The 21,400-nt window shown below is 38.8% G+C and overlaps 1 protein-coding gene across 1 annotated transcript; it reads left to right on the top strand.

The window, feature by feature from the left end:
* Positions 1-6,066: 6,066 nt before the first annotated feature.
* On the top strand, positions 6,067-21,312 carry mapk4 (mitogen-activated protein kinase 4). The gene is made up of 9 exons (XM_004072322.4): positions 6,067-6,297; positions 7,973-9,121; positions 9,469-9,644; positions 15,343-15,487; positions 16,438-16,520; positions 16,663-16,741; positions 16,957-17,173; positions 17,556-17,721; positions 18,113-21,312. The coding sequence occupies exons 2-9, from the start codon at positions 8,755-8,757 to the stop codon at positions 19,052-19,054; spliced, it is 2,175 nt and encodes a 724-aa protein (XP_004072370.1). The 5' UTR covers positions 6,067-6,297; positions 7,973-8,754; the 3' UTR covers positions 19,055-21,312.
* Positions 21,313-21,400: the final 88 nt, after the last annotated feature.

Raw genomic sequence — 21,400 nt, 5'->3', positions numbered from 1 at the left:
AGGAGGCGCCAAAGAAAATGAGGCAGTCTTAACGAGGGAATTAGTGGACAGCAGGAAGTTTTAAGGAAAGTTTTGCTGTCCATGGAAATTAATGAAATAGTTTTTTTAGAGACTTCTAATACAATTAAAACATTGATTTGGCATCTATGTGTCATTTTGGCACATGTAAGTTATTTGAGAAAAAAAGGAGATCCAAAACTGAACCGCTTTTGTTGTGGTTGAGCTGAGCGGATTTATTTTTCTATATTTTTGCTTTTATCACTTTCTACCAACTCTTATTAGTTGTACTGGAGTTTAAACTGATTGTTTTTCATCAATCAAACCTTCTTGCACATCCAACTGGATTTTGATGTGAGGAACCTGCTGTCCATCTTCCATCACTCCGTCTCTTGGCTGCATATCTTCATCAGTGCACATCCTGATTGCCCTCAGGCTGTGTTGACATTTACATGGGACAGAGAGGAGAGAGGACTTCTGGCACACTGTCTGGGAGAAAACCTTGCCAGCGCTGCTTTCCTCCATTCTTGGTCCAAAAGTATTTTTCTCCCTTATCATTTCCGTGTCATCTCAGTTCTTCGACCTTCTCTGTCTTGTCCTTTCTGCATTTATTTCCCCAAGATTTGTTTGTATCTTTGCAGTCTGCAGACACCCTCCTACCTTATGTCTGCTCTCAACCTTCACATTTTATCTGTTGTGTCAAATTGTAAAAGAAATTAAGATGAACGACAACTTGAAAGCAAAACATCAGATCATATGAGGAATTTTCGTTTCAAACAAACAAGAAAAAAACTTTTTTATTTATTACAATTTCTTTACAACAACTACAATGAGTTTTTAATGATAAAAAAAGAGTCTTTTGACTTGGATCAGTCTGTTAGATATGACCAGCCTAATGTGGCTCCCTTAATCCCTAAGACACATTTAAGTGATGTATGGATTTTGAAAGCGGAAACTAAGCGTTAAACATGATAAATACAAAGACAAGTCTGTTGTCTTAAATGACAAAGGTCATAATAATGGTTGCATGGGTCCATGTCGGATCATTATCTTTGCTGCAACTCCTCGACGTCTCCTATTTTGCTTTTTTAAGGTAAAAAAAAATCAAATCCCTTGTATTTATATTTAAATATTTTATGTCTTTGTTTTTACTTTATCTTAAGGAAAAAATAGAAAAGTTATTTTTTAAAAGAACCTTTTCTACTCCCACATGAATCATCTTTACACACCTACAGATGTGGGTTCTTACCCCTCCCTCCCCTCTACCCCATAAGCAAGCTGGGAAATTTTTCCTGATGATCTCTTGAGAGCAGCAGGAATTGATTTATTCCATGAAAGGCTGGAATCTTCAAAAAAGAGGAAACCTGAGGAGAGCAGGCACCACTGCTCAATTTATGCTGAAGGAAGCGGACTAAAAGGCAAGGTGGCGGTTTCAGAGAGGCTTCGCTATACGATCTGACCACTCCAATTTCCGTTATGCCATGCACGGCGCCCTCTTTACACTTTCCTTCTTTTTTGTGACATAACTAGCAACTTTTAACCTCAAACACTAAGCCCTGGTCTGCGCTAACAAGTGTATCGTGTTGTAGTGCAGAATGAAAGATGTTTTTGTTTAAAAAAAAATATTAATATCAGAGATTAATCAAATTAGTTTCTTTTGACAACTGATTGCTACTTAGTAACAAAATATCAATCAATTGCTGACAAAACTAGGTATCAGTTCTTGGAACACAGACTCTTTGAAAAGGTTTTTTTTTTTTGACTGATATAACAGTGATGTTTCTATTTAAATCAGTTTTTAATAAAAACAGAAGTGAGTAAAGAGGAACAGAAACACAGCTTGGAGATTTAAAAAAAAGAAAAAGAAAAAGCACATGGTCCAAAGCAGCAGCAGCACTAAACTTAATCTCTCCAAATGGCACAATTTTAGTCCTCTTTACTGTCTCTTAAATCCCTCCTTTTACTGTTTTTTTTTTTCATTATTGCTAATATTACTGTGTTTTTTTCTTATTTTTGTTGTGCAAAGGCAACCTATAGAAAAAGGAAACAAGTTGAATATAAGCCAGATGTATCCTTTTTGTAATCTAAATTTAAAAGCAATTATGCTGAAAAGTTCAAATTCATGGGTCCATTTATGTTCATGTTTGAGAGACAAAATGACAGGTAATGACTTTTTAGTTGATAAATTAAGAGGTTAGAGATTCTGTCAAAATTAAAAACAACAAATAAATTACTGTTGTGAAAGATAAAACAATTAAAAAAGACAGATACTTCAATTACTTAAGAAATATAATGTAAAAAAATCAAAGAAGGAAAAAACCTTGCAGCAATACTAGCATAATGCAGCAGGTTGACATGAGTCTTATTACTGGATGAGGTCCGATTTATTTATGCCATCCTGATTTAGGGTTGATAAAACAAAGTGCTACATTTAATCTCAAAGATAAAGAGAATGTCTTCCATCAGAATCCACAAAAGATTCTCTACATTCTGAAAAATCCAAGCCCCATAAGTGAGCCTATAAAGTCTATTAAAGTTTAAATCAATGAAATCTTTAGACCTGATCCTCTTTGGTCACGACAGACATCACATGTGAGCAGAAGAACAGTGAGCCCGTGAAGAGAAGTTAAGGAAAAATGTTATCCCTCCGAGACTCTGGGAATATTGAGCAACATGTTGCATCAGCTGCTGCTGGCTTTTCACAGAAACTTTGGGGCAACAAAAGCAATGATCTCTAAAAAGAATGTTGTTTTTTCAATACAACTCTCAGAGAAGATACTCATTATTTTTGAACATCTTACCTTGGTTAGCAAAATCATAGAGGCTTAGGTATAAAATCATCATTTATGTCTGAAGAAAAAGTACATTCCTGATCATGAACCTCTTGCTTCCCTGTGTGTCCATCTCTGGCTTTGGGTATTGCCACCATGACAAATCAAAAGCTGGAATTATTGTTGTATTTTGTCTCAAACTTTGGTAAAACTTGTACAACTTTCTTATAAATTATGAAAACTGGTTTTGTAACAAATTTTCTACGGTTGGGTTTTTTATGCTTCTGGGCTTTTTTAGAAGTATGAAAATATTTGCTTTGTGGGACAAGCTGGTCTCAGGTGTTGTGTCATTTGAGGGGATCAGATCTTCATATGTCTACCAAATTAGGATTACTGGGAATAATAAAGAATGAAGAAAGATTTTAAACATTAAGAGGAGACTTTCATATATGAAAGTCTGAAAGAGTAAATCTAAGTTTAAGCTTATCAAAAATGTTATGTTTTGTAACAGCTCCATCCAAAGTGGGATAAGTGGCTAATGCTAGAAAACCATTCTGACAGCCAGCAGATGAACAGGTGACCAGTCTGTTGCAGCCTCCGGGCAGGAAGCTGAAGGAAACTGCCCTTACTTTAGAAAAATCCAAAACGCTGACTGAGAATGGAATCTGTGCAAAAAAAGGTCTTTAAAAGTAAAAAGTATTCAAAATCTTAGTTCTTTTCCATTCATGTTTCCATTTCACTTTTGGATCAGGCTGTCAGCACTGTCATAGAATGATGCATGAGAGGGGAAGGATGGAAGGACTGCGTGTCACTCAGGACTTGGGCTTTTGTAATCACAAAAAACGTGTTTTCTCATGATAACAAGTGTAGGCCTTTCAGCTTCTGCACTTCCCTGACGTGTTCATAAATAAATAAATAAATCACACAATAAAGCTGTTCATAAAAAATCAGTAATAGAGAAATTAAAATGTGAAGCTTCTGAATTCTGCCCCTTCCTGTTTTCTGTAAGAACAAAAAAAAGAGATCAGCTTTAACAAAATAAATTTGCCAACCTTTAAAATGATAAGGATTTCTGCTAAAGCTAGCTCCATTATCACAGTGCCAAACCCCTGAACTTTGATTTACTGGATGCATTTAGCAGGTCATTTGTCATAATACAAGAAGACAAAAGATATCTAACAAAAAATACAACAATAACAAAAAGACACTAATTATTAACAAAAGGGGGATGCGTCCCAGTCAAATTGGTTTCTTTTTGAAATGTAATGTTTGTCACAAGCAAAAATCTTTGAAACCTAACTAAAAAAACCTTTTCTGCACCGGTCTTAAAAACCTATTTTGAATGAGATTTGATTCAGTGTATTATTATATGTGGCTATTTATTTTTAACAAATGCATTTTTTTAATGTTATTAGTAAAAAAAAAAAAAAATTCTACTTTAACCACTTTAACTAATCTTTGAAGCAAATTTTCTCACTCAAATGTGTTTTATTTGTCAGTTTGTTTTTGCAAGCAATGCTTTCTAGGTTTCTCTACTATCCAGGGAGAAAACTCAAACTATTTCTTAAACATTTCAACAATGACACATCTATATGCTGGCAGAAAAAAAAAAAAACTTAGGGGGTGACGGTCCCAAAATAGTTTTTTTGTGTGTGTGTGTGTGGAGTTCATCACTTCTGGGCTGCATTCTGACATGTTTTGAAGGTATTATTTCTGTACTGGTCCAAGTATGCCACATAAAAAGAAGTAAGACTCTTGGGTAAGCAAAGTATAAAGATCCATGACAAGCAGAGCACCGTGCAGCACTCCTTCCTCTCCGTGTCAGAGCTGTCATGTTAACAGCATCCCACACAGTTCATTACATTACGTGTCAGATCACTGTGTTCCCCTGACAGCTTCCCTCTTCCTCATTAATCCCCCTGGCTGCTGCACCTCTGCTTGATCATTATTACCCTCACCATGACCTGGTCTCTCTTTGGTGTCATGCAGTGACTCATTTAAGAGCCAGAACCCCTTCAATGAAGGGGGCTGTAACATGACAAACTCCAGAACTGAACACAGCAAACGCTGGTCGAAGCTTTGATCTTTGTCGTCCTCCTGTTTGTTTTCTTTGTATCCAGTCACTCTTACAGGTTTTTCTCAAGAACAACTGGTTCATGATATACAGTATTTTGGCTTTGATATTCAGCAGTGACAGACGATAATTAGTCTTAGGCTACATGTGGTCTATCCATCCATCCCCTACTGAATCCCTCTCGGGGTCACAGGGCTGCTGGAGCCAACACTGCAACTGTTGGGTGAAGGTGGGGACACGCTGAACAGGTGACCAGTCTGTTGCAGGGCCACATGATTGATTGATTGATTGATTACAGGCACTGATGGCCCACAATACTGCCAAATCACAAAGCTATGTCAAACTCATTTACAAAAATAATTAAATGCATTGATTGAAAAAGCAAAAAAAAGAAAAATGAAATTTAAGGGAAAAGAATTGTGTCTCATAATAGAGATATTTTTCTTAGGTCACGTGATTATTGCCTAATGTCGAGTAGGGTTTGCTTTATTTATATTTATTGCACGAAAGAGGCAAGGCGTGCCCAGAGAAAACCCACGGTTGCACGGGGAGAGCATGCAAACTCCATACAGAAGGGTCCCAACTATTGAACCATTATGAGGTGAGAGTGCTGAACGCTACACTACTGAGCAGCCCAGGATATATGATGTATTCCTTATCTAGCCCTTGTGCTATCCTAGGCACTTTAACATTGGGAGTTGGGTCATCTAGACCCACTAAACAGTGGTTGGAACCTTTTTTCTTCAATGATTTGTGATCTTCACTGGTGTCCATGCATGAAATCCTCTTCATCTTTATCCACTTTTGTCATGGTAGAACACGTCATTGTATGGGTGGGGTCATCTAAGATAGCACAAGGGTTAAAATGAGTAAAACAACTTTTTGTTTTCACAGAATAGGAATTTTGTAACAGCAGAAAGTTAAAATCTGGAAACCTGTACATTTCTTCACTTTCTGTGAAGAGCTTAGCTTTTGTTTCCTTGTTTTTATTATTTCATCAGTACTTTTGTTGGATTCATGAGACAAAGTTCTGCAGCAGGACAAAAAAAATTTGCAGTTGAGGTCAGTGGATGAAGGGAGTGTTAAACTCCTCAGGACAGGAGGAATGGCAGAGATCTCCTCCGCTGATCTGCAGTGTGTGTGACAGAGTTCATGCGCTAAGGCGCAGTCGTGTGTGGTACCTGGGCTGATCCCTCCCCCCTCCCCCTCCTCCTCTCAGATCTTTCCTGTGATGCTCAGTCAGAGGGCGGACTGTCGTCCTCGGCTCCATATCATCCTTTGGTTTTTTTTTTTTTTCTCATCCAAGCGGATCGCCACCCTCCACCCTCCATCATTCTAATCTCCCTCCATGTCCATCTCCGGAGAGTTGCTGCTTCACTTTCTCTGCCGCCGAGGATCGCTTGCGTTCCCGGATCTTTTGTCTCTGGACGGCGGAGTGTGGCTGCGTCTGCTCGGGTGAGTGCTGATCTTTCTGCTTTCTTTTACTTCTTCAATGAGCAGATCGCGTTTCCTGGTGTTCCCTCTTTTTTTTCTTCTCCTGAGAGGGATCGCTCAGGGTTTCTGGTGCACTTTTTTTTTGCTTGGAATTGGAGCTCTTCTGGTGTCATGATGCACTCGACTCGAGTGGGATTGTTTTTGTTCTGGGAGAGGGGCGTCACTGTGGACACACAAAGGCAGATGCGGGAAGCCCGGCGTGTGCGGGGAAGATGCTGCATTTCTAAACTTCAGCTAAAAAGGCAACAAAAAAGCAATCACTTTATGTTTACTTCTACAGAGGGTTTTATTTTATTTATTCTTGATAATTCAATTCTTGCATAAGGTTTCTCTTATTTTCTTTTGATCTATATTTAAAGTGTTTCTTTGGTCTTTTAATTATAGTTATGACATGATATTGGCGGTTGTTTATTGGAAATTTGCCTCTGACTTGTGAACTGGGACTATTGGTGTGGAGCAAGCCCGCCCCTGCTTCCCGTCACCCTTCTGTATACACGCTCTCCTGCCATTTCTCACAACGTTAACCTAATATTATGTGCAACAAAAATGGCAAGCAACATTGGAGCTTTCCAGACGTGCATTTTTGAACCAGATTTCAGCTCGGAAGAGGGGGGAAAAAAAGACAGACATGGTTTTTCAGAGAAACATTGGGGCCATAAAAGCTATGACCATTCAAGCTCTGAAAAGAACACCACTCTGAAACAATTCTTCTTTCTAAAGTCCCATTAGGTGTCAAGTATGGTGTGTGAAATGTAGTCTCTGCATTTAACCCATCCCCTGGGGGAGCGATGAGCTGCAGACACAGCCGCGATCGGGAACCCTTTGGTGGTTTAACCCTTCAACCCAACCCTTTAATGCTGAGTAGGCTTGGATGTACTGAGTCCCATCTTTAGAGTCTGTGGTATGACTTGACCATGGATTTGAACTCATGACCTCACAGTCTCAGGGTAGACACTCCACCACAAGGCCACTGAGCTGATTCACAAGGATTTGCAAAAAGAAAATGCCATTTTAATCCTAATTTTATTTCTATAAATCGTTCATCATGGGAAAAATGCCATAAGAACATGTTAAAAAGACAATTTTCATTGGAGTGGGTCTTTCATACACGTTCAATGAGAGACAGAATGAGAGAAAGAGAACCAGCAGCAATGGGTTATGCATTATTTATGAAGTTTCCCCATGCTACACCTCCCACCCAGCACCACTGTCAATTCTCCATTTCCCCGGACTCTGTTGTCTCCTCTGACGCGCGTCCTACAACCTGAGTGCGAGCTTTTATCACTCAACCCAGATTGTAAGAAAATCCATTTTTTCTTGATTGAAATCCTGTTTGTGTTCCTGAATTTTCTGCATTGGAAATAAAAGCAGAAAAGCCGTGTTTTTTTCTTTTTGGGTGAAAACTTTCAAAGCGTGTTTTCAGCCTGTGTTAAAATGTCAGCAGCTGCATACAGTAGGTATTTGAGCATCACTGAGTTGACATGATTATCCCTCTCCCTGGCACACAGAGTTCCTCGTGTAGATTAGGTTTCTGCACTGTTCACTGTTATGTAAGGGCGACTCTTCTGCAACATACCCCGTTTCCGTGTAACTTTCATCTCCTGGCTTTCACCCTGTTTACCCTCTCCTTTCCCAGAAGCAGCAGCTGCGGCAGATGTGCTGAGTGATGCAGCTAATATTGCTCTGACTTCGGAACACCCCTACGCTCACAAGAAGGCGGCAGGAAGCAGATTACCGAGGGATTATCGATGCACAAATGGACACACAGCCATGCTCCAGGATTTCTCCTCCACCTGACTGCTGCTCTGAGTGAACTTCCCCGACTATTTCTCCGGTATCATGGAAGAAGAGGAGGAGCCGACAGAAACTCCTTGACTTTTAACCCCGCCTCCTTTATTGCTTGCTCTTTAAAAAATAACAGATTGGTAACAAAAAGCAGACAAAGAGCAAAGTGCAACAAAAAAAAGAAAGAAAGAAAAAAAAAGGTGGGGAGGGGGTGAGAGCTGCTGTCCCATGATATGTCAACACTTCTAAGAGCAAAATCAGCATCACAGAGGGTTGTTTCTATGGATACCCATTCCCTGCCCTGTATTAACAAGTCTGACTGATTTTCCAAATCTCTGCATATGAAAGCGGTGCAGAAATAGATGGAGATAAAAGCAGAAAAGATGTCAACTTAAGTTTATTTCACATTTCCTTTTTCGAATTATTTGCATTTCCATCGAAACCATAAAAAGAACAGGACTACAAGGACAAAGAAGAAATCAACATTCATTTTTTTGGACAGGACAGAAATAAAATGAATCAACATGCAGCAGAAAAGAAACATTTTGTCTTTACAAGCCAGCGAGATGTGACAAATTTTAACAAAACATAGTCAAATCCCATTCATTTGTTAAAACTGGTTTGTTTTTCATAATGGCTAGCCTAGACACCCCTCTCTTTCTCATTGGCTTTGAGCTCAGCGGTCACTTTTCTGACCCGCGGCCTCTTGGCACAGGAGTTACGGGCCTGGTCCTGTCAGCTACGGACCAGCGAACTGGACAGCGTGTAGCAATAAAGAAATTAGGGATGCGAGATGCTGTGACAGTAAAGCACGCCCTGCGTGAGGCAAAAATCACCCAGAGACTGCGCCATGAAAACATTGTACGGGTCCATGAGGTTGTAGCACCATATGGACGTCCACTGCCCCTGGACCCCACCCAAATCGATGCCCTCTACATCGTCCAGGAGTGCATGGAAACGGATCTGGCTCGACTGTTGGAGCTTGGACCTCTGCCCACAGGTAGGAAATTTGGAAAACGTATTTAAATAATAAACTTTATTATAATTCAATATTTAACAAATTATCTGGAAGATTCATATTTAAAAAGGGAAAAATGAGCTTGTGTTAGAAACGTTCTCATCCTGTGTGCTATCCATGGCAGCTTGGAGCTTTTCTCAATACTGAAAGAAGGGGTCAGATTTTAATGAAAGGTCTGGGAAAAGGACTTTGTCTTTGATGTGAAACAGTTTAAACATCTCAGCTCTTAATTTTAAGAATAATATAACAGCGCACTGGGTCTTTTTCCTCCAAGTTATGGGTTCATTAACAGAGGAAGTAAAGCAGTCTGACAGTTTGCTCTTGAACAGGTCATGCCACTCTGCTGTTCTACCAGCTGTTGAGGGGACTGAAGTTCATCCACTCTGCCAATGTCCTGCACAGAGACCTGAAACCTGCGAACATTTTCATCAACACAGACCAACTGCTCCTCAAGATTGGAGACTTTGGACTAGCCAGAATAGTCGATCCTCATTACTCCCATAAGGTGAGCGTGCAAAGTCTAAGAAACATAAACATTTGCTTAGCCATGAGTTTTGCCTGCCAGTATTATGGTTTGATTATTTTTTTCCATTCATAATTACTTAAATTTATCTCATATGTTAATATTTAACTTTTTATTGGTCAGAAATTAACAAACCAAATAAGTCTCAAATTGGGCTAAAAATCAATACTACCACATATAATCAGTAGAAGTACTTTGGGATGAGTAAAATAAAGTCCCCTTAATGGTTTTCCTTGAGCTGTTTCTATACAATAGACACAAATAGAAAATATTCAGCTATGTGCAAAACCCCTTTGCCACGGTGAGATAAAAAAAGTATTGGTTTTGTTGTCTGCTCTTTGCTCATTTGAACAGTGAAAGGCATATTTAACTGTTATAGTAGTTTAGTCTAATGATTTATACGTCAGTGATCATATGTTCAGTAATTTAGGAGATGTACATTTAATCTTTATTGCATTAAACATATAAACAAAGTCTTGTAGAATTTAAAATTTAGATTTTGGAGTTTTTTTTAGACTGACCTTGAGATATCCTTGCTGGAATAACATTTAGATAAACTAAGAAGTGTTTTAGATGTTTTTCACTTTAGCCCTTGGATGAGGCATGAAGTTTATGGTTAAAACAGGGTTTACATTTGTTGACAGTGGCTTTAAATGAAAGCACTTTGCAGTTATTTACCCCTCAAATCCAATAGTTACTCAGTTGTAAAGTCTGGTGTTGATCTGATTCTTGTACTTTGTTATATTTTGTTTATTGACCACAAAACTAAAGTAAATTTTGCTTTTTCTTTTATACCCAGTAACACTTACTGTGGGATGTTGTCATCTATAAACCCTACAAGTGATTGCCCATTGGTTGTCCATAGAGTTTTTGATAATACTGTCAGTTCATAGCAAGGAGAAACAAAACTTCAATTTTTAATGCAAAGCACAAGAAAAATGTACTAAAACTGAATTAACTTTTTATGTTTTCCCTATTTCCTCTGAACAGCAATTCTGCAAGATGAAAAATGAATCTATTTTAGGACGTGTAAATTATCTGTGCGCCATCTCCTGTGTCAGTCTCCATGTGGAGCACTGGATATCCCATCATGTTGCAAGTCTCCTCTTGATAACCAGTGGGGAACACATATAGTGTGTCGTTTTTATGGCTGTAAAAGCAGAATAATCTGTCTGCCAGGTTTGTCTTATGCGTGCTGTCCCAGTGGGTGTCTAAAGCAGAACTTGTTTGATTGTGTTTTAAAAGAATTTCACACAAACTGCACACAAATCTAGAATTGGAAAATTATTTTTGAAGTTTCATCTTTGCACAGATTACAGCTAGTATTACAGTATTGATCGTTTATTTTATTGCACACCCCCTGTAATGTTGCTGATCTTTTACAATGGGCTTATTTTTCATCAAAGACTGCAATGAAATCCTTTTGATGGTTCTCATATCCGGTTTTTCTCCTATCTAACACTGTGATTAGCTCATCAGCTGGAGATAAGGTGAAATAGTACTGCTTCATTATTCAGTGTTATTTTGTGCAAAGGTCCCACGGCACAGTCGTGTAACATTAGCAGAGGTGTGCGTGTTTGAGCCTTTGTGTGTTCTTTGCATGTGAAGAGGAGCCCTTGTGAAAGGCAGTCTTTGTGAGACCAGAACACAGGACTCTGGATCAGCTGGGTGCAGACACAGGGGTGCATTCTGAATGCGAGCAGGATCATGGACGAAGAGAGCCTGAAAAAATTGGATGAGGAACAAAGGTGACTCAAGGAGAACTCATGAAAAGAGTTAGAAAAGAACCAAAAGGGCAGAGAGGTGAAATGAGGAAAGAAGTGAAGATGAAAACAATGATCAAAGAGATACAGAAAATTTGAGCAAATCTGTTTGGGCTTTGCAGAAGATCAACAAAGTCTGTGGACATTGTGCTAAAAACACAAGTTGCAAGAATGAAATACAGAAAACATCTTCTACCAGTTTATGAAATATTTTTTATTTTGGCTGAATCTGTTCACCAGCTGAGCAATATGTCTTTTCCCCATAAAAGTGTTATGAGCATATGTGAGTTTATGCCGGACTATTTGTGATTCAGTCTTGACACCACAGCAGGTGCCAACAGTGAAAAGGGGAGCATTTCCTACCTACCTGAGAACATGAAGCTTCATTTTTTATCATTTAATGTTTATAAAGTCAGAAGTGACCTACACCTTGATGACTTCTGAGCTGCTAAACATTAAAAGACCCACTCCGATAAAAAATTGTGTTTTTAACATGTTCTTGTGGCATTTTTTTCATGATAGAGGACATATATTCAGAAAATTGGCCTAAGATTGCATTTCTGAGTATTTTTTATCCAAATCATTGTAAATCAGGAGCAGACAAAAAAATGCACCTGGAAAAAGCTTGTAAGTGTGATGTAGAACCTACAACTGCAAGCCAAAAAAGACTTCTGCTAACGCCACACCAAAAGTCACGGCCATAACTCAGCCAAATTTCGAATGAACTCCTGTTGCTCTGTAGAAACTATTTCCTACACCAGCAAAGGCTTTTGACTTTACCTAAAAATGGCATGATAACATTTAAAAGACCACTGGAAATGCTTTTAAAGTAGATCAAAAGATGAATGGAGTGAGACTTAAACAGCTGGTAGTGTTTCCAAAACTGGTCATGAAAGTATAGAAACATGTGAGTGCAGTGCAGTAGACAGAGACATGTCAAGAGGTAGACAAATATTTGCTCAGTTGTAGTGGATAGCAGAGAAGGGAAAAAGGGTCAAAGATAAAAAAAAACAGTCAAAGAAAAACTTTATTTATAATTTATTCATCCCGAAAGGTCTTTAGTTTGTCCTCATGTGTGAATGTCATCTCATGAGGCCGCTCTGGAGATGCTCAGAAATTATTAATGACCTGCATGGAGGATGGAAAGAAAGAAGGAGAAGTCAGGTGAAGGAAGGTTGAGCTGCTGGTCATAAGGCAAAGGTGGGAGAGCAGGGTGGTAGGAAAAAGAAAAAAAACATCAGGTAAATGAGATGGAAAAAATGAGGAGGGTTCCAGGTAAAAGAGAATGATAGAAGCTTTCTGTGTACACAGCGGTGACATCTGAAACAACCTTTTTTCCAAGACGGTAGTTTTTATGATCATCTTTAATGGTAAAATTATATCAAATCCTAAGGGATGTACGTCAACAGCTGCCGGGAAGCAACAGGAGGAGCTTGGATAGTGGCCACTCAGCAAAAAAGTCAGAGGCAGTTAGCGAGATTATGTGTTCACCAGACAGTGATGAAGCTCTCAGTGTCAGTTTCTGTTCTGTTATCTGCTGAAGCACAGACAGGAGCAAGTACTGAGAATGGAGACAGAGGAGCGGTACACACAGAGGTGTGCACAAAAAGAGGTGTATAGAGTACACAGAAAATTAAAGGTAGCTCAGCAAACAAAGACGCTAAAAGAAGTTAAAAGGGTAGAAAATTGCATAGAGGAGTGAGTGGGATTTTGTTTTTTCTTGTAGCCGTGCTACTAAAAAAATAACCTAAGAAATTAAACTTGTAAAATAACGGGCGGTGGTTTTAAGTCAGGCAGGCAGCTTTGCCGAGCAACATGTCAGGAATGTTAGTGCGGATGACCTTAGGAGCTTTATTAACCCTCCACAAACTGCTGACCATGACCAAGCTCACCACTTTATGTCCCTTTCTGTCCAGCAACACAAAGAAGGCAAAGACATTTTAGCTTTTCAGTAAGATTTACATCCACCTTCAGGCACATTTTAAATTCAAATTAGGGGGCTGTAATCTGCTTGGTGTAATGTTAAGCTGCTGTTACAGAAGACTTACTGTAAAATCAATTAAGCTGGTGAGAAAAGCTCACGGTGGTTTCTGACATTTATTTGGAGAACGATGACTCATTTGTGTCAGGGTAAATGCCACGTTGTCCATATGTCACAACCTAGAAGCAATAATTAGAAGTGGAGACACCAGAAGGAGTTAGTGTTATAATAAAAAAAAAAGTGCAGCTTCGGCAAAGATATTTAAAGTTTCACTTTGATTAAAATCATGCTTCTGGTGGCATTTTTCTCATGATGGAGGATGTATATAAAGAAAATGTATCTTAAAATTGCATATCCGAGTATTCCTTTATTCAAATCATTGTGATTCAAGAGCAGATGACGAAATGCAGTTGAAAAAAGCTTGTAAGTACGACGTAGAAGTTACTACAGCACGCCACAAGCTCCCTCTACTCTGCTCCTTCCACTTGTAGACAACTAGATCCATGTATGACTTTGTTTTCCTCAACCATTTTTTTTGCACTAGTACTGGTAATGTTTGGTTGGGGTTGTAAGGGGCTGCAAGCAATAAGTAAACATATGGATAATGGGAAGGGGGAGGGTTACTCCTTACCAACAGTTCTGCTCACAACTCAGAACTATGTCTTAGAAAAGAACACAAGTTTTTATTCATTTTTGGATTTTTTTTTTAAAAAAAACACCATAATCATATTGGGAACACTTAAAATAGATCCAAAGATGACCAAAGTGGGACTTGAAATGCAAAGCTGCTTGCTCATTCTGCAGAATCTCTAACCAATCAGAGCTGGGATATCTTGATGACCGGAGTGGGACTTTGAGAGATTTGGCAAGTGCAGATTCGCTCAAAAATAACAGCTGTGTAATTGAGATTCTATTCCTGAGCCAGTTTAGCTCGTGCTGGTTTGCGGCGCCTTCCGTCCGTGAAACCCGGGTTCGACTCCGGGCTGCTCCCTGTTCCCTTCTCTACCTCTGCCGGTTCCAAGCCCGGTTTGAGAAGGTTGCGTCAGGAAGGGCATCCGGCGTAAAACATTGCCAAATTTACCATGCGACTTGTTCGCTGTGGCGACCCCTGATGGGAGAAGCCGAAAGTGGAAGAAGAATTGAGATTCTATTCCTACAGAAGTTTTTAACCCTTGTGCTATCCTATGACCCCACCCTTACATTGACGTGTTATCCCTACCATGACAAAGGTGGATAAAGTTGAAGAAGATTTCATGTAATCCATGGACACCAGTGAAGATCACAAATCATTGAAGAAAAAAGTGTCAGCGCACTGTCTAGTGGGTCTAGATGACTCCCAATGTTGAAGTGCCTAGGAGAGCAAAAGGATTACGTATATTTTTCCTTTATAAAAAACAGAAGACACAGTGGAAAGTTTGTGAAGGTAATAACAGAAGGAGTGTTACCCTCAAATTGATCAAAAAATTTTTCTGGTAAAAAAACACCAAGAACTAATTCAAACTTTCTGTCACTAGATTTGGTGTAAAATTCTTAATATTCATATGATATGATCATCTCTAAAAGCTGAATAGACACAAACACATGATTTATTGCTTTGAGAAACAGAGTGAATGTACTTATCCCCTAATTAAAGCCCTGATGCTGTCTTCAGTGTGAGCTGATGCTCTAGTTTCTCTTCTGTTTCACAATAATTCTATGTTGTTAATGTTCTAAGTAGTGAATTTGGAGTTTTGCTTGTGTACATTTTTTAATTTCTGTGTTTATTTTCTGCTCATGATTCCAAAACCAATTTCAGAAAAAAGTCTGTTTTTTAAATAAAAAGAAAAAAAAAGGAAAAGAAAGATAGAGTAGCTGCAGCTGTGGTGTAATAAGTATCTATCCATCAACTGAGATGCTCCTCGCTTCTCTCTTCTATATTTATCCCTCTGTCCTGCAGGGCTATCTGTCTGAGGGTTTGGTCACTAAATGGTATTGCTCTCCCCGCCTCCTCCTGTCACCCAACAACTACACGAAGGCCATAGACATGTGGGCCGCCGGCTGCATTCTGGCTGAGATGCTCACTGGACGCACACTGTTTGCAGGTAGATTTATAGCAACAGGGAAATCACAGTCACTGAAACACCCCTGAAGAATAAACCCCAATAACATAAATGTATTTTGACTTCTTTTTACGAATGAGTGGTTACATTGGTAGGCTGAGCACTTGTGCTTTAGCTAATATTTACCTTTCAAATTGCACTGAACAAAAACTCGTGCAGACTGGACTGCGGACAGTGAAGGAGACTTGTCTACAGTGTGTGCCTTGCTTTCGTTCTAAAGGACTGACCAGAATAACAACAATCATAGATCCATTGTGGCTGTCTAATTCACATGTGGTTCCAACTAACAGACTGTTTTTGACCTCCAGTAGCCCTCTACACCACAGGAATAATTTCAGGAACCCAGAGGTGTTATTTCTCCCCCCATCGTTTCACCAAATGAGACTTTCACACATTAGGAGCAACACACTGCTGGGTTTGATCCAACAGTGGGTGCTAGACACTTCATTTCGGTTTACCCGAGAGAACAGGACATGCTCTAAGTCAAATATGAAGTGCACCTCTCTAGCTTTCAAAGTGTTGGTATAGCACCACCTGCTGTTTGACAAACGCAAATTCATTGTTGCGTCAGGAATTTGCTGCTGCAAAGCTGCAAACTTGCTCAGTAATGTCAAATAATATATTTTTCAATGGTTTGCAGGCCTAAAATACGTATTTTTTCAGAGCAATTTAATTCAGTGTATTAAGATAGACAAATGCTTGTTTTAAGTGAATGAATATCATAGTGATACTTTAAGCAAAACTGTCAAGTGGCTACTGTAATTTTGTTATACTAAAAGTATTTTTTCTATTTTGAACACTATTGTTGCAGTTTACATTCTGATTTTATTTATTGAAAATGTAAACTGTTATGTCTATCAACTGGGATTTTTTTATATATGGTCACATATTTTAATTTATTTTTTCCCCATCTGCTTGAATGCCTCTGACAGGAGCTCATGAGCTGGAACAGATGCAGCTGATCCTCAACACAGTGCCTGTGCAGAGGGAGGAAGACAGACAAGAGCTATTACAGGTGACGCCAGAGGACACTTAAAGCTAAACAATTCCAAAATCACATTACATTAAATCATATCAAATACCGGTAAATTAAAAGGGTTAGAGTCGACATTTAATCACAATATATTTATAGAACCTTTTTTATCCTGCTTTCACAGGTCATGCCTTCATATGTCAGTCATGGATGGAGAGTCAAGACTCCCGTCTCAGAATTGCTGCCTGAAGTGGATGCTCAGGGTGAGCCTGGGGAATTATGGGGAGCTTGAAGGGGGAAGCGAACCTGTGAACTGTCAGAGAAAAGCATTGGAAGAGTCTGAAAGAAATAAAATACAGAAACTCTGACACACTGACTTGTGTCTGATGAAAAGATGAGAGAGATGCTGAAATATGCCAAAGAGTACAACGTAAAAGCTTTAGTTATTCTTAGGAATCTCCCCTTTTTGTTCTCCCAGCTGTGGACTGTCTTGAGCGCATCTTGACCTTTAACCCCATGGATCGTCTGACAGCTGAAGCAGCACTGTCCCACCCTTTCCTTCAGCAGTACTCCTGTCCTGAAGATGAACCCATTTCATCCAATCCCTTTCACATCGAGGATGAGCTGGAGAGCCTCATCTCACAGCAGAGCCTAAGCGCCAGCAGCAGTCACACCTCCAGCATCCACTGGGATAGGTGCAGATTCTGTTCTCTTTATTCCCTTGGTTTGCTAAATAAATACTATACAGAGCAAAGTGTTTGATAGCAATGCCATGAATTATTATTTTGACATAATTATTGCTTCATTACATTCGGAAAAATACAACATGTTATTACATAAGTATAGGGTCTGATTAGAATTCATCAGAAAAAGAAGACAATGTATAAGTATCATTAAATTTATTTACTGTACATTATAAGATGTATTTATTTATGTAAATTACATTATAAATAAAACATATTGTACATAAATCGATGATAAATATGTATATCTATGTATGTATATCTTTATATGTGCATACATATACATAACTATACATGTACTACAAGGAAATGTCAATATCTTTCCCATCTGCAGGTATGACAACAGTTTATCAACTGGCATGTGCTGGCAACAGTCAGCTGACAGGTGTCGCTGCATCCCCGCTGGTCAAGTTCGATCTGATCTGGGAGATAACTCAGAGAATGAAGAGGTGCGCAGAGATCCACGGGCCAGTTTCAGCTCGCTGGCAGAGGAGGCTCAGGTTGTCAAGTTATTTCGCTATTATTGATTTGTACCGACTGAAGCATCCTGTTTCAGTCGTATGAAAAGAACAAAGCAGCTAGGGTGAATCCTTTGAAAGACAAAAAGGAGCATTAGTTTGCTGATATTGTATTTCATATTGATTTAAAAAATAATCTTTTCTATTTACCATGATAGTAAGAATCGCATATGTTCAAATAAGTGTCTTATTTTTTAAAAAGGGGAAATAAGACTGTGGCTCCTATTGTTGTCAGTGAGAACTTTACCTGAATGGCTCCTTAAGTGTTGAAGGTTGCCAACCTCTGACTTAGAGTCTATGAAATGGTTCAAATCACGTGACCTCAAGTTAATGTCAGTCCTATTCTCCTAATTTGTTTCCTTTTTTTATACAGGTTGACCCACGCAAATACTCTCACAGCAGCTCAGCCGAGCGCTTCCTCGAGAACTCTCACTCCTCGCTGGAAAGAGTTTGTGGTGTCGGTTTGGGGGAGTTAGACTGCGGCCGCTCGTGCGACTACAAAGTGGGCTCCCCTTCATATCTCGATAAAATTGCCTGGCGAGAGGGAAAGCCTCAACATTACTCCGAGCCTAAGCTGATTCTGGATCTGTCTCACTGGAAGTGCAAAAAGAGCAACCTGTCAATGCCTGCTGAGCCCATTGGTGGCAGCATGGAAGACCTGGGGAAAATGAAGGAAGAAGAAGCAAGTAAGGATGAGGAGGAGAGTGAGAATCTGTTTCAAGAAATTTCTCGCTGGGTGGAGAGCACGCAGTGTCGTTTTCACTCTCCTAGTCCCAGTCCTTCATCAGAGCAACGCTCCTGCTACACCTCTTCTCCACCTCTCCCGCTCTCTCCCACTGATCTCCAAACACCCGTCTTCCAGTACACAGAAGTTGTGGATCATTCATCAGCTGAAGATGAACAACTCAGCCTCTTTCCATCTCTAGCATCCTCTTACAATAATCTTCCCTCCCTTTTCCCCTCATCACCAACAGGTCTTCTCTCTCCGGACGTAACTGAAAGACTTTTACCTTCCGACACTCTCCACTCTCAACATAAGGAATCTCAACCCCCTTCCTCCACCTCCTCTTTAGCTCCGTCAGTAAAAGCTGACTCTTTGGAGTCTCTGCCTGTTAAGCATAAGGAGCGACTGCTTGACCTGGACGCTTTTATATCTCGGGCACTCCAACTATGCCGGCAGAATAAGGAGAAAGCTAATGGGAAGAATGGACAAGATGCAGGATGGATGGAGGAAAGCAAGCAGAATAGCATTAAAAGAAAGGTACCCAAACTGCCAGAGCACAGGACCTCAACACCACAGACTCCCAACTACTGATGCTGACCCTCGACGTCAGACCCACAACTGGATGACATCATATTATAGCACAGGCAAATGATCATATGAACCTGAGATGTTCTCTCTGCTGCAAAACCCTGTTACTAGCAGCTTTTAGTGTTTTTAGCACATTTTCAAAAACACTTTACCTGAAACACACAACCATACATTGTTGTGGGACGGTTGTGGGACGGTCTTTGGCAAAAGGAGTCAAGATGTATTCTGGGTATAAAATAGGCAATGATTTCAACCCTGCAAATATGAAGAATTAGTTTGATTTGAATATAAGTAGAATCAATCAACAGTTTTTGCAAAAATAGATCAGGTTAAGACTGAATTAAACTCCACTTTAGCCTTTTCTGTGACACAAAAAAGGTGAGTCTTGAAAGTTTTTAAATTGTTTCAAAGTCTTCCAATGGTGTCATTGATTAAAACTAATCAAGGTTATGTGTTTTTCCCCAAAATAGTTCTGAATGGATTACGGTACTATACGTAATTAAAGACAACTGTTTATGCCATAGTAAGCTGTAAATTTGTTTTTGCTGGTTTAACACGCTAAAAAACCTAGTTTGTCACTGTAAACTCAGTTTGTTTAGTTGTTATCACATCTAACTCTAACATTGATCAAAAGATTTGTGTGCGGTTTTTGTGGTTAAAGTTATGATGAATCATTTTAACAATTTGTTGTGTTTTTCAACAGTATGTTGTTTGATTATGAAATGCAAATGATTTCTGTTAAATGTTTATTTTTGTCTTGTAAAAATAGGAAGACCACTCAAGATTTTAACTAGATTTTTGACTAAGTGTTAGGTTTTATTTTATTTTATTTTATTGTCTATTGCACCAAACAAACCAATTTTTAAATTCTTTTTGACAGTCTATACCCCTCCATGTTGGAATAATTTAGGTGTTTGCAGCAGACACTAATGCAAACAACAATAGCTTAATCATACAAATACTTCATAACCAGAAATATATATATATTTATAAGTAAAACCTTAAAGTGCTGCTCTGCGTCAACTTCAACATCAGTGGATCCAGTAATCATTCTGTATCCAATAACTCACAACCAAATTTGCCACTTTTTGAAAGAGCTTGCGTTAAGGTGCATGGGATATTCTTAAAAATGTATTGTGTTGCCTTTCTCCAACAAATCTTTAGGTTCAAGGAATTGTACATTTATTTAAAATATGAAGCTAGAATCCCAACAGTGAGCATTGGGAAATGGCAAAAAACTGGTGCCAAAAAGACAGTCAACTGAATGTTCTTCATTTTCTATCCTTATCTGCCCATGACTGTTTTGCTATTTTAATGTTCTGCTCTTTCAGTTTACTCAACAGCGTTTTAGCTGCACATATGTATAGCTCCAGCTACAAGAAGAGCCAAAGGGATACTTTAAAAAAAAATAGTTTAGACACATAGGCTAGCAAAAGGTATTTTTTTTGAGTATTGCATTTTACAGAAATGCCCTAAGTCAATTAGCAGTCAGTTTACAACAAATCAATAGTTTCATCAGATATTTATTTGATTTTTTTTAAAATACACACTTATTACAGAATTACTTCTGAATGGCTTACCACTCTAAAATAGAAGTTCACTTTCAAAATAGCTGGATGCACACCTTCTGTACATGCATGCACAAGTTCAAAAGATGGCATTTGGGAGAGGTACAAGTTAAATTCATTAGGCATCAAGGCTGAATAATTGTTTATTTATATTCCAAAGCACTTGTAGCTTCAGCATTGCATTAAGGATTTAATCATTGAAAACCCCATAAATACTAAATTTCCCCATATGCTTTGTCAGTGATATATTTTTAATCTATAGGTTAAGAAAAACTTTTAGTTAATCTTTTATTATTGATGTTCCATCAATAGAATTATAGACTGTGTTCCCTGCATTTGACCTACCGTAGTTAAACTATCTTGCAAGTTCAGCTATTGCAGTAGGCCACAGTTTCATCCGCAGGTCACAATCCACCAATACCATTCACCTTGACACTGTAACATGTTCTACTGAGATCATGTGCTTCATCATACCTCAATGTATCCAGCTTGCTGAATGTAACATATCCATGTGCCCTTCTTACTGCATGCATCTAGACTGCATCATCAGTTTGTGCTGACTATTTGTTGAATCTCTTTGGCTTCATTTGTAATATAATAGGCTTTTGAGCTGTTTATTTTAATGATTTGTCCTGATATCTCTTTTGTAGAGTCAGATTTCGTGAAAAAATCAATAAAAGGACATTAAAACAATATCTATCTATCTATCTATCTATCTATCTATCTATCTATCTATCTATCTATCTATCTATCTATCTATCTATCTATCTATCTATCTATC

Source organism: Oryzias latipes, chromosome 9 (genome assembly GCF_002234675.1).
Source record: "Oryzias latipes chromosome 9, ASM223467v1".
In the NCBI taxonomy this organism is placed as follows: domain Eukaryota; kingdom Metazoa; phylum Chordata; class Actinopteri; order Beloniformes; family Adrianichthyidae; genus Oryzias; species Oryzias latipes.
This window is presented reverse-complemented; position numbering and strand designations above follow the sequence as displayed.

Bases quoted from the DNA above. Each gene is read 5' to 3' on its own strand.
- mapk4 (XM_004072322.4), top strand. From the start codon at position 8,755: ATGGCTAGCCTAGACACCCCTCTCTTTCTCATTGGCTTTGAGCTCAGC. The intron at 9,122-9,468 runs GTAGGAAATTTG...GCTCTTGAACAG, and splicing joins GCTTGGACCTCTGCCCACAG to GTCATGCCACTCTGCTGTTC. The intron at 17,722-18,112 runs GTTGTCAAGTTA...TTTTTTATACAG, and splicing joins CGCTGGCAGAGGAGGCTCAG to GTTGACCCACGCAAATACTC.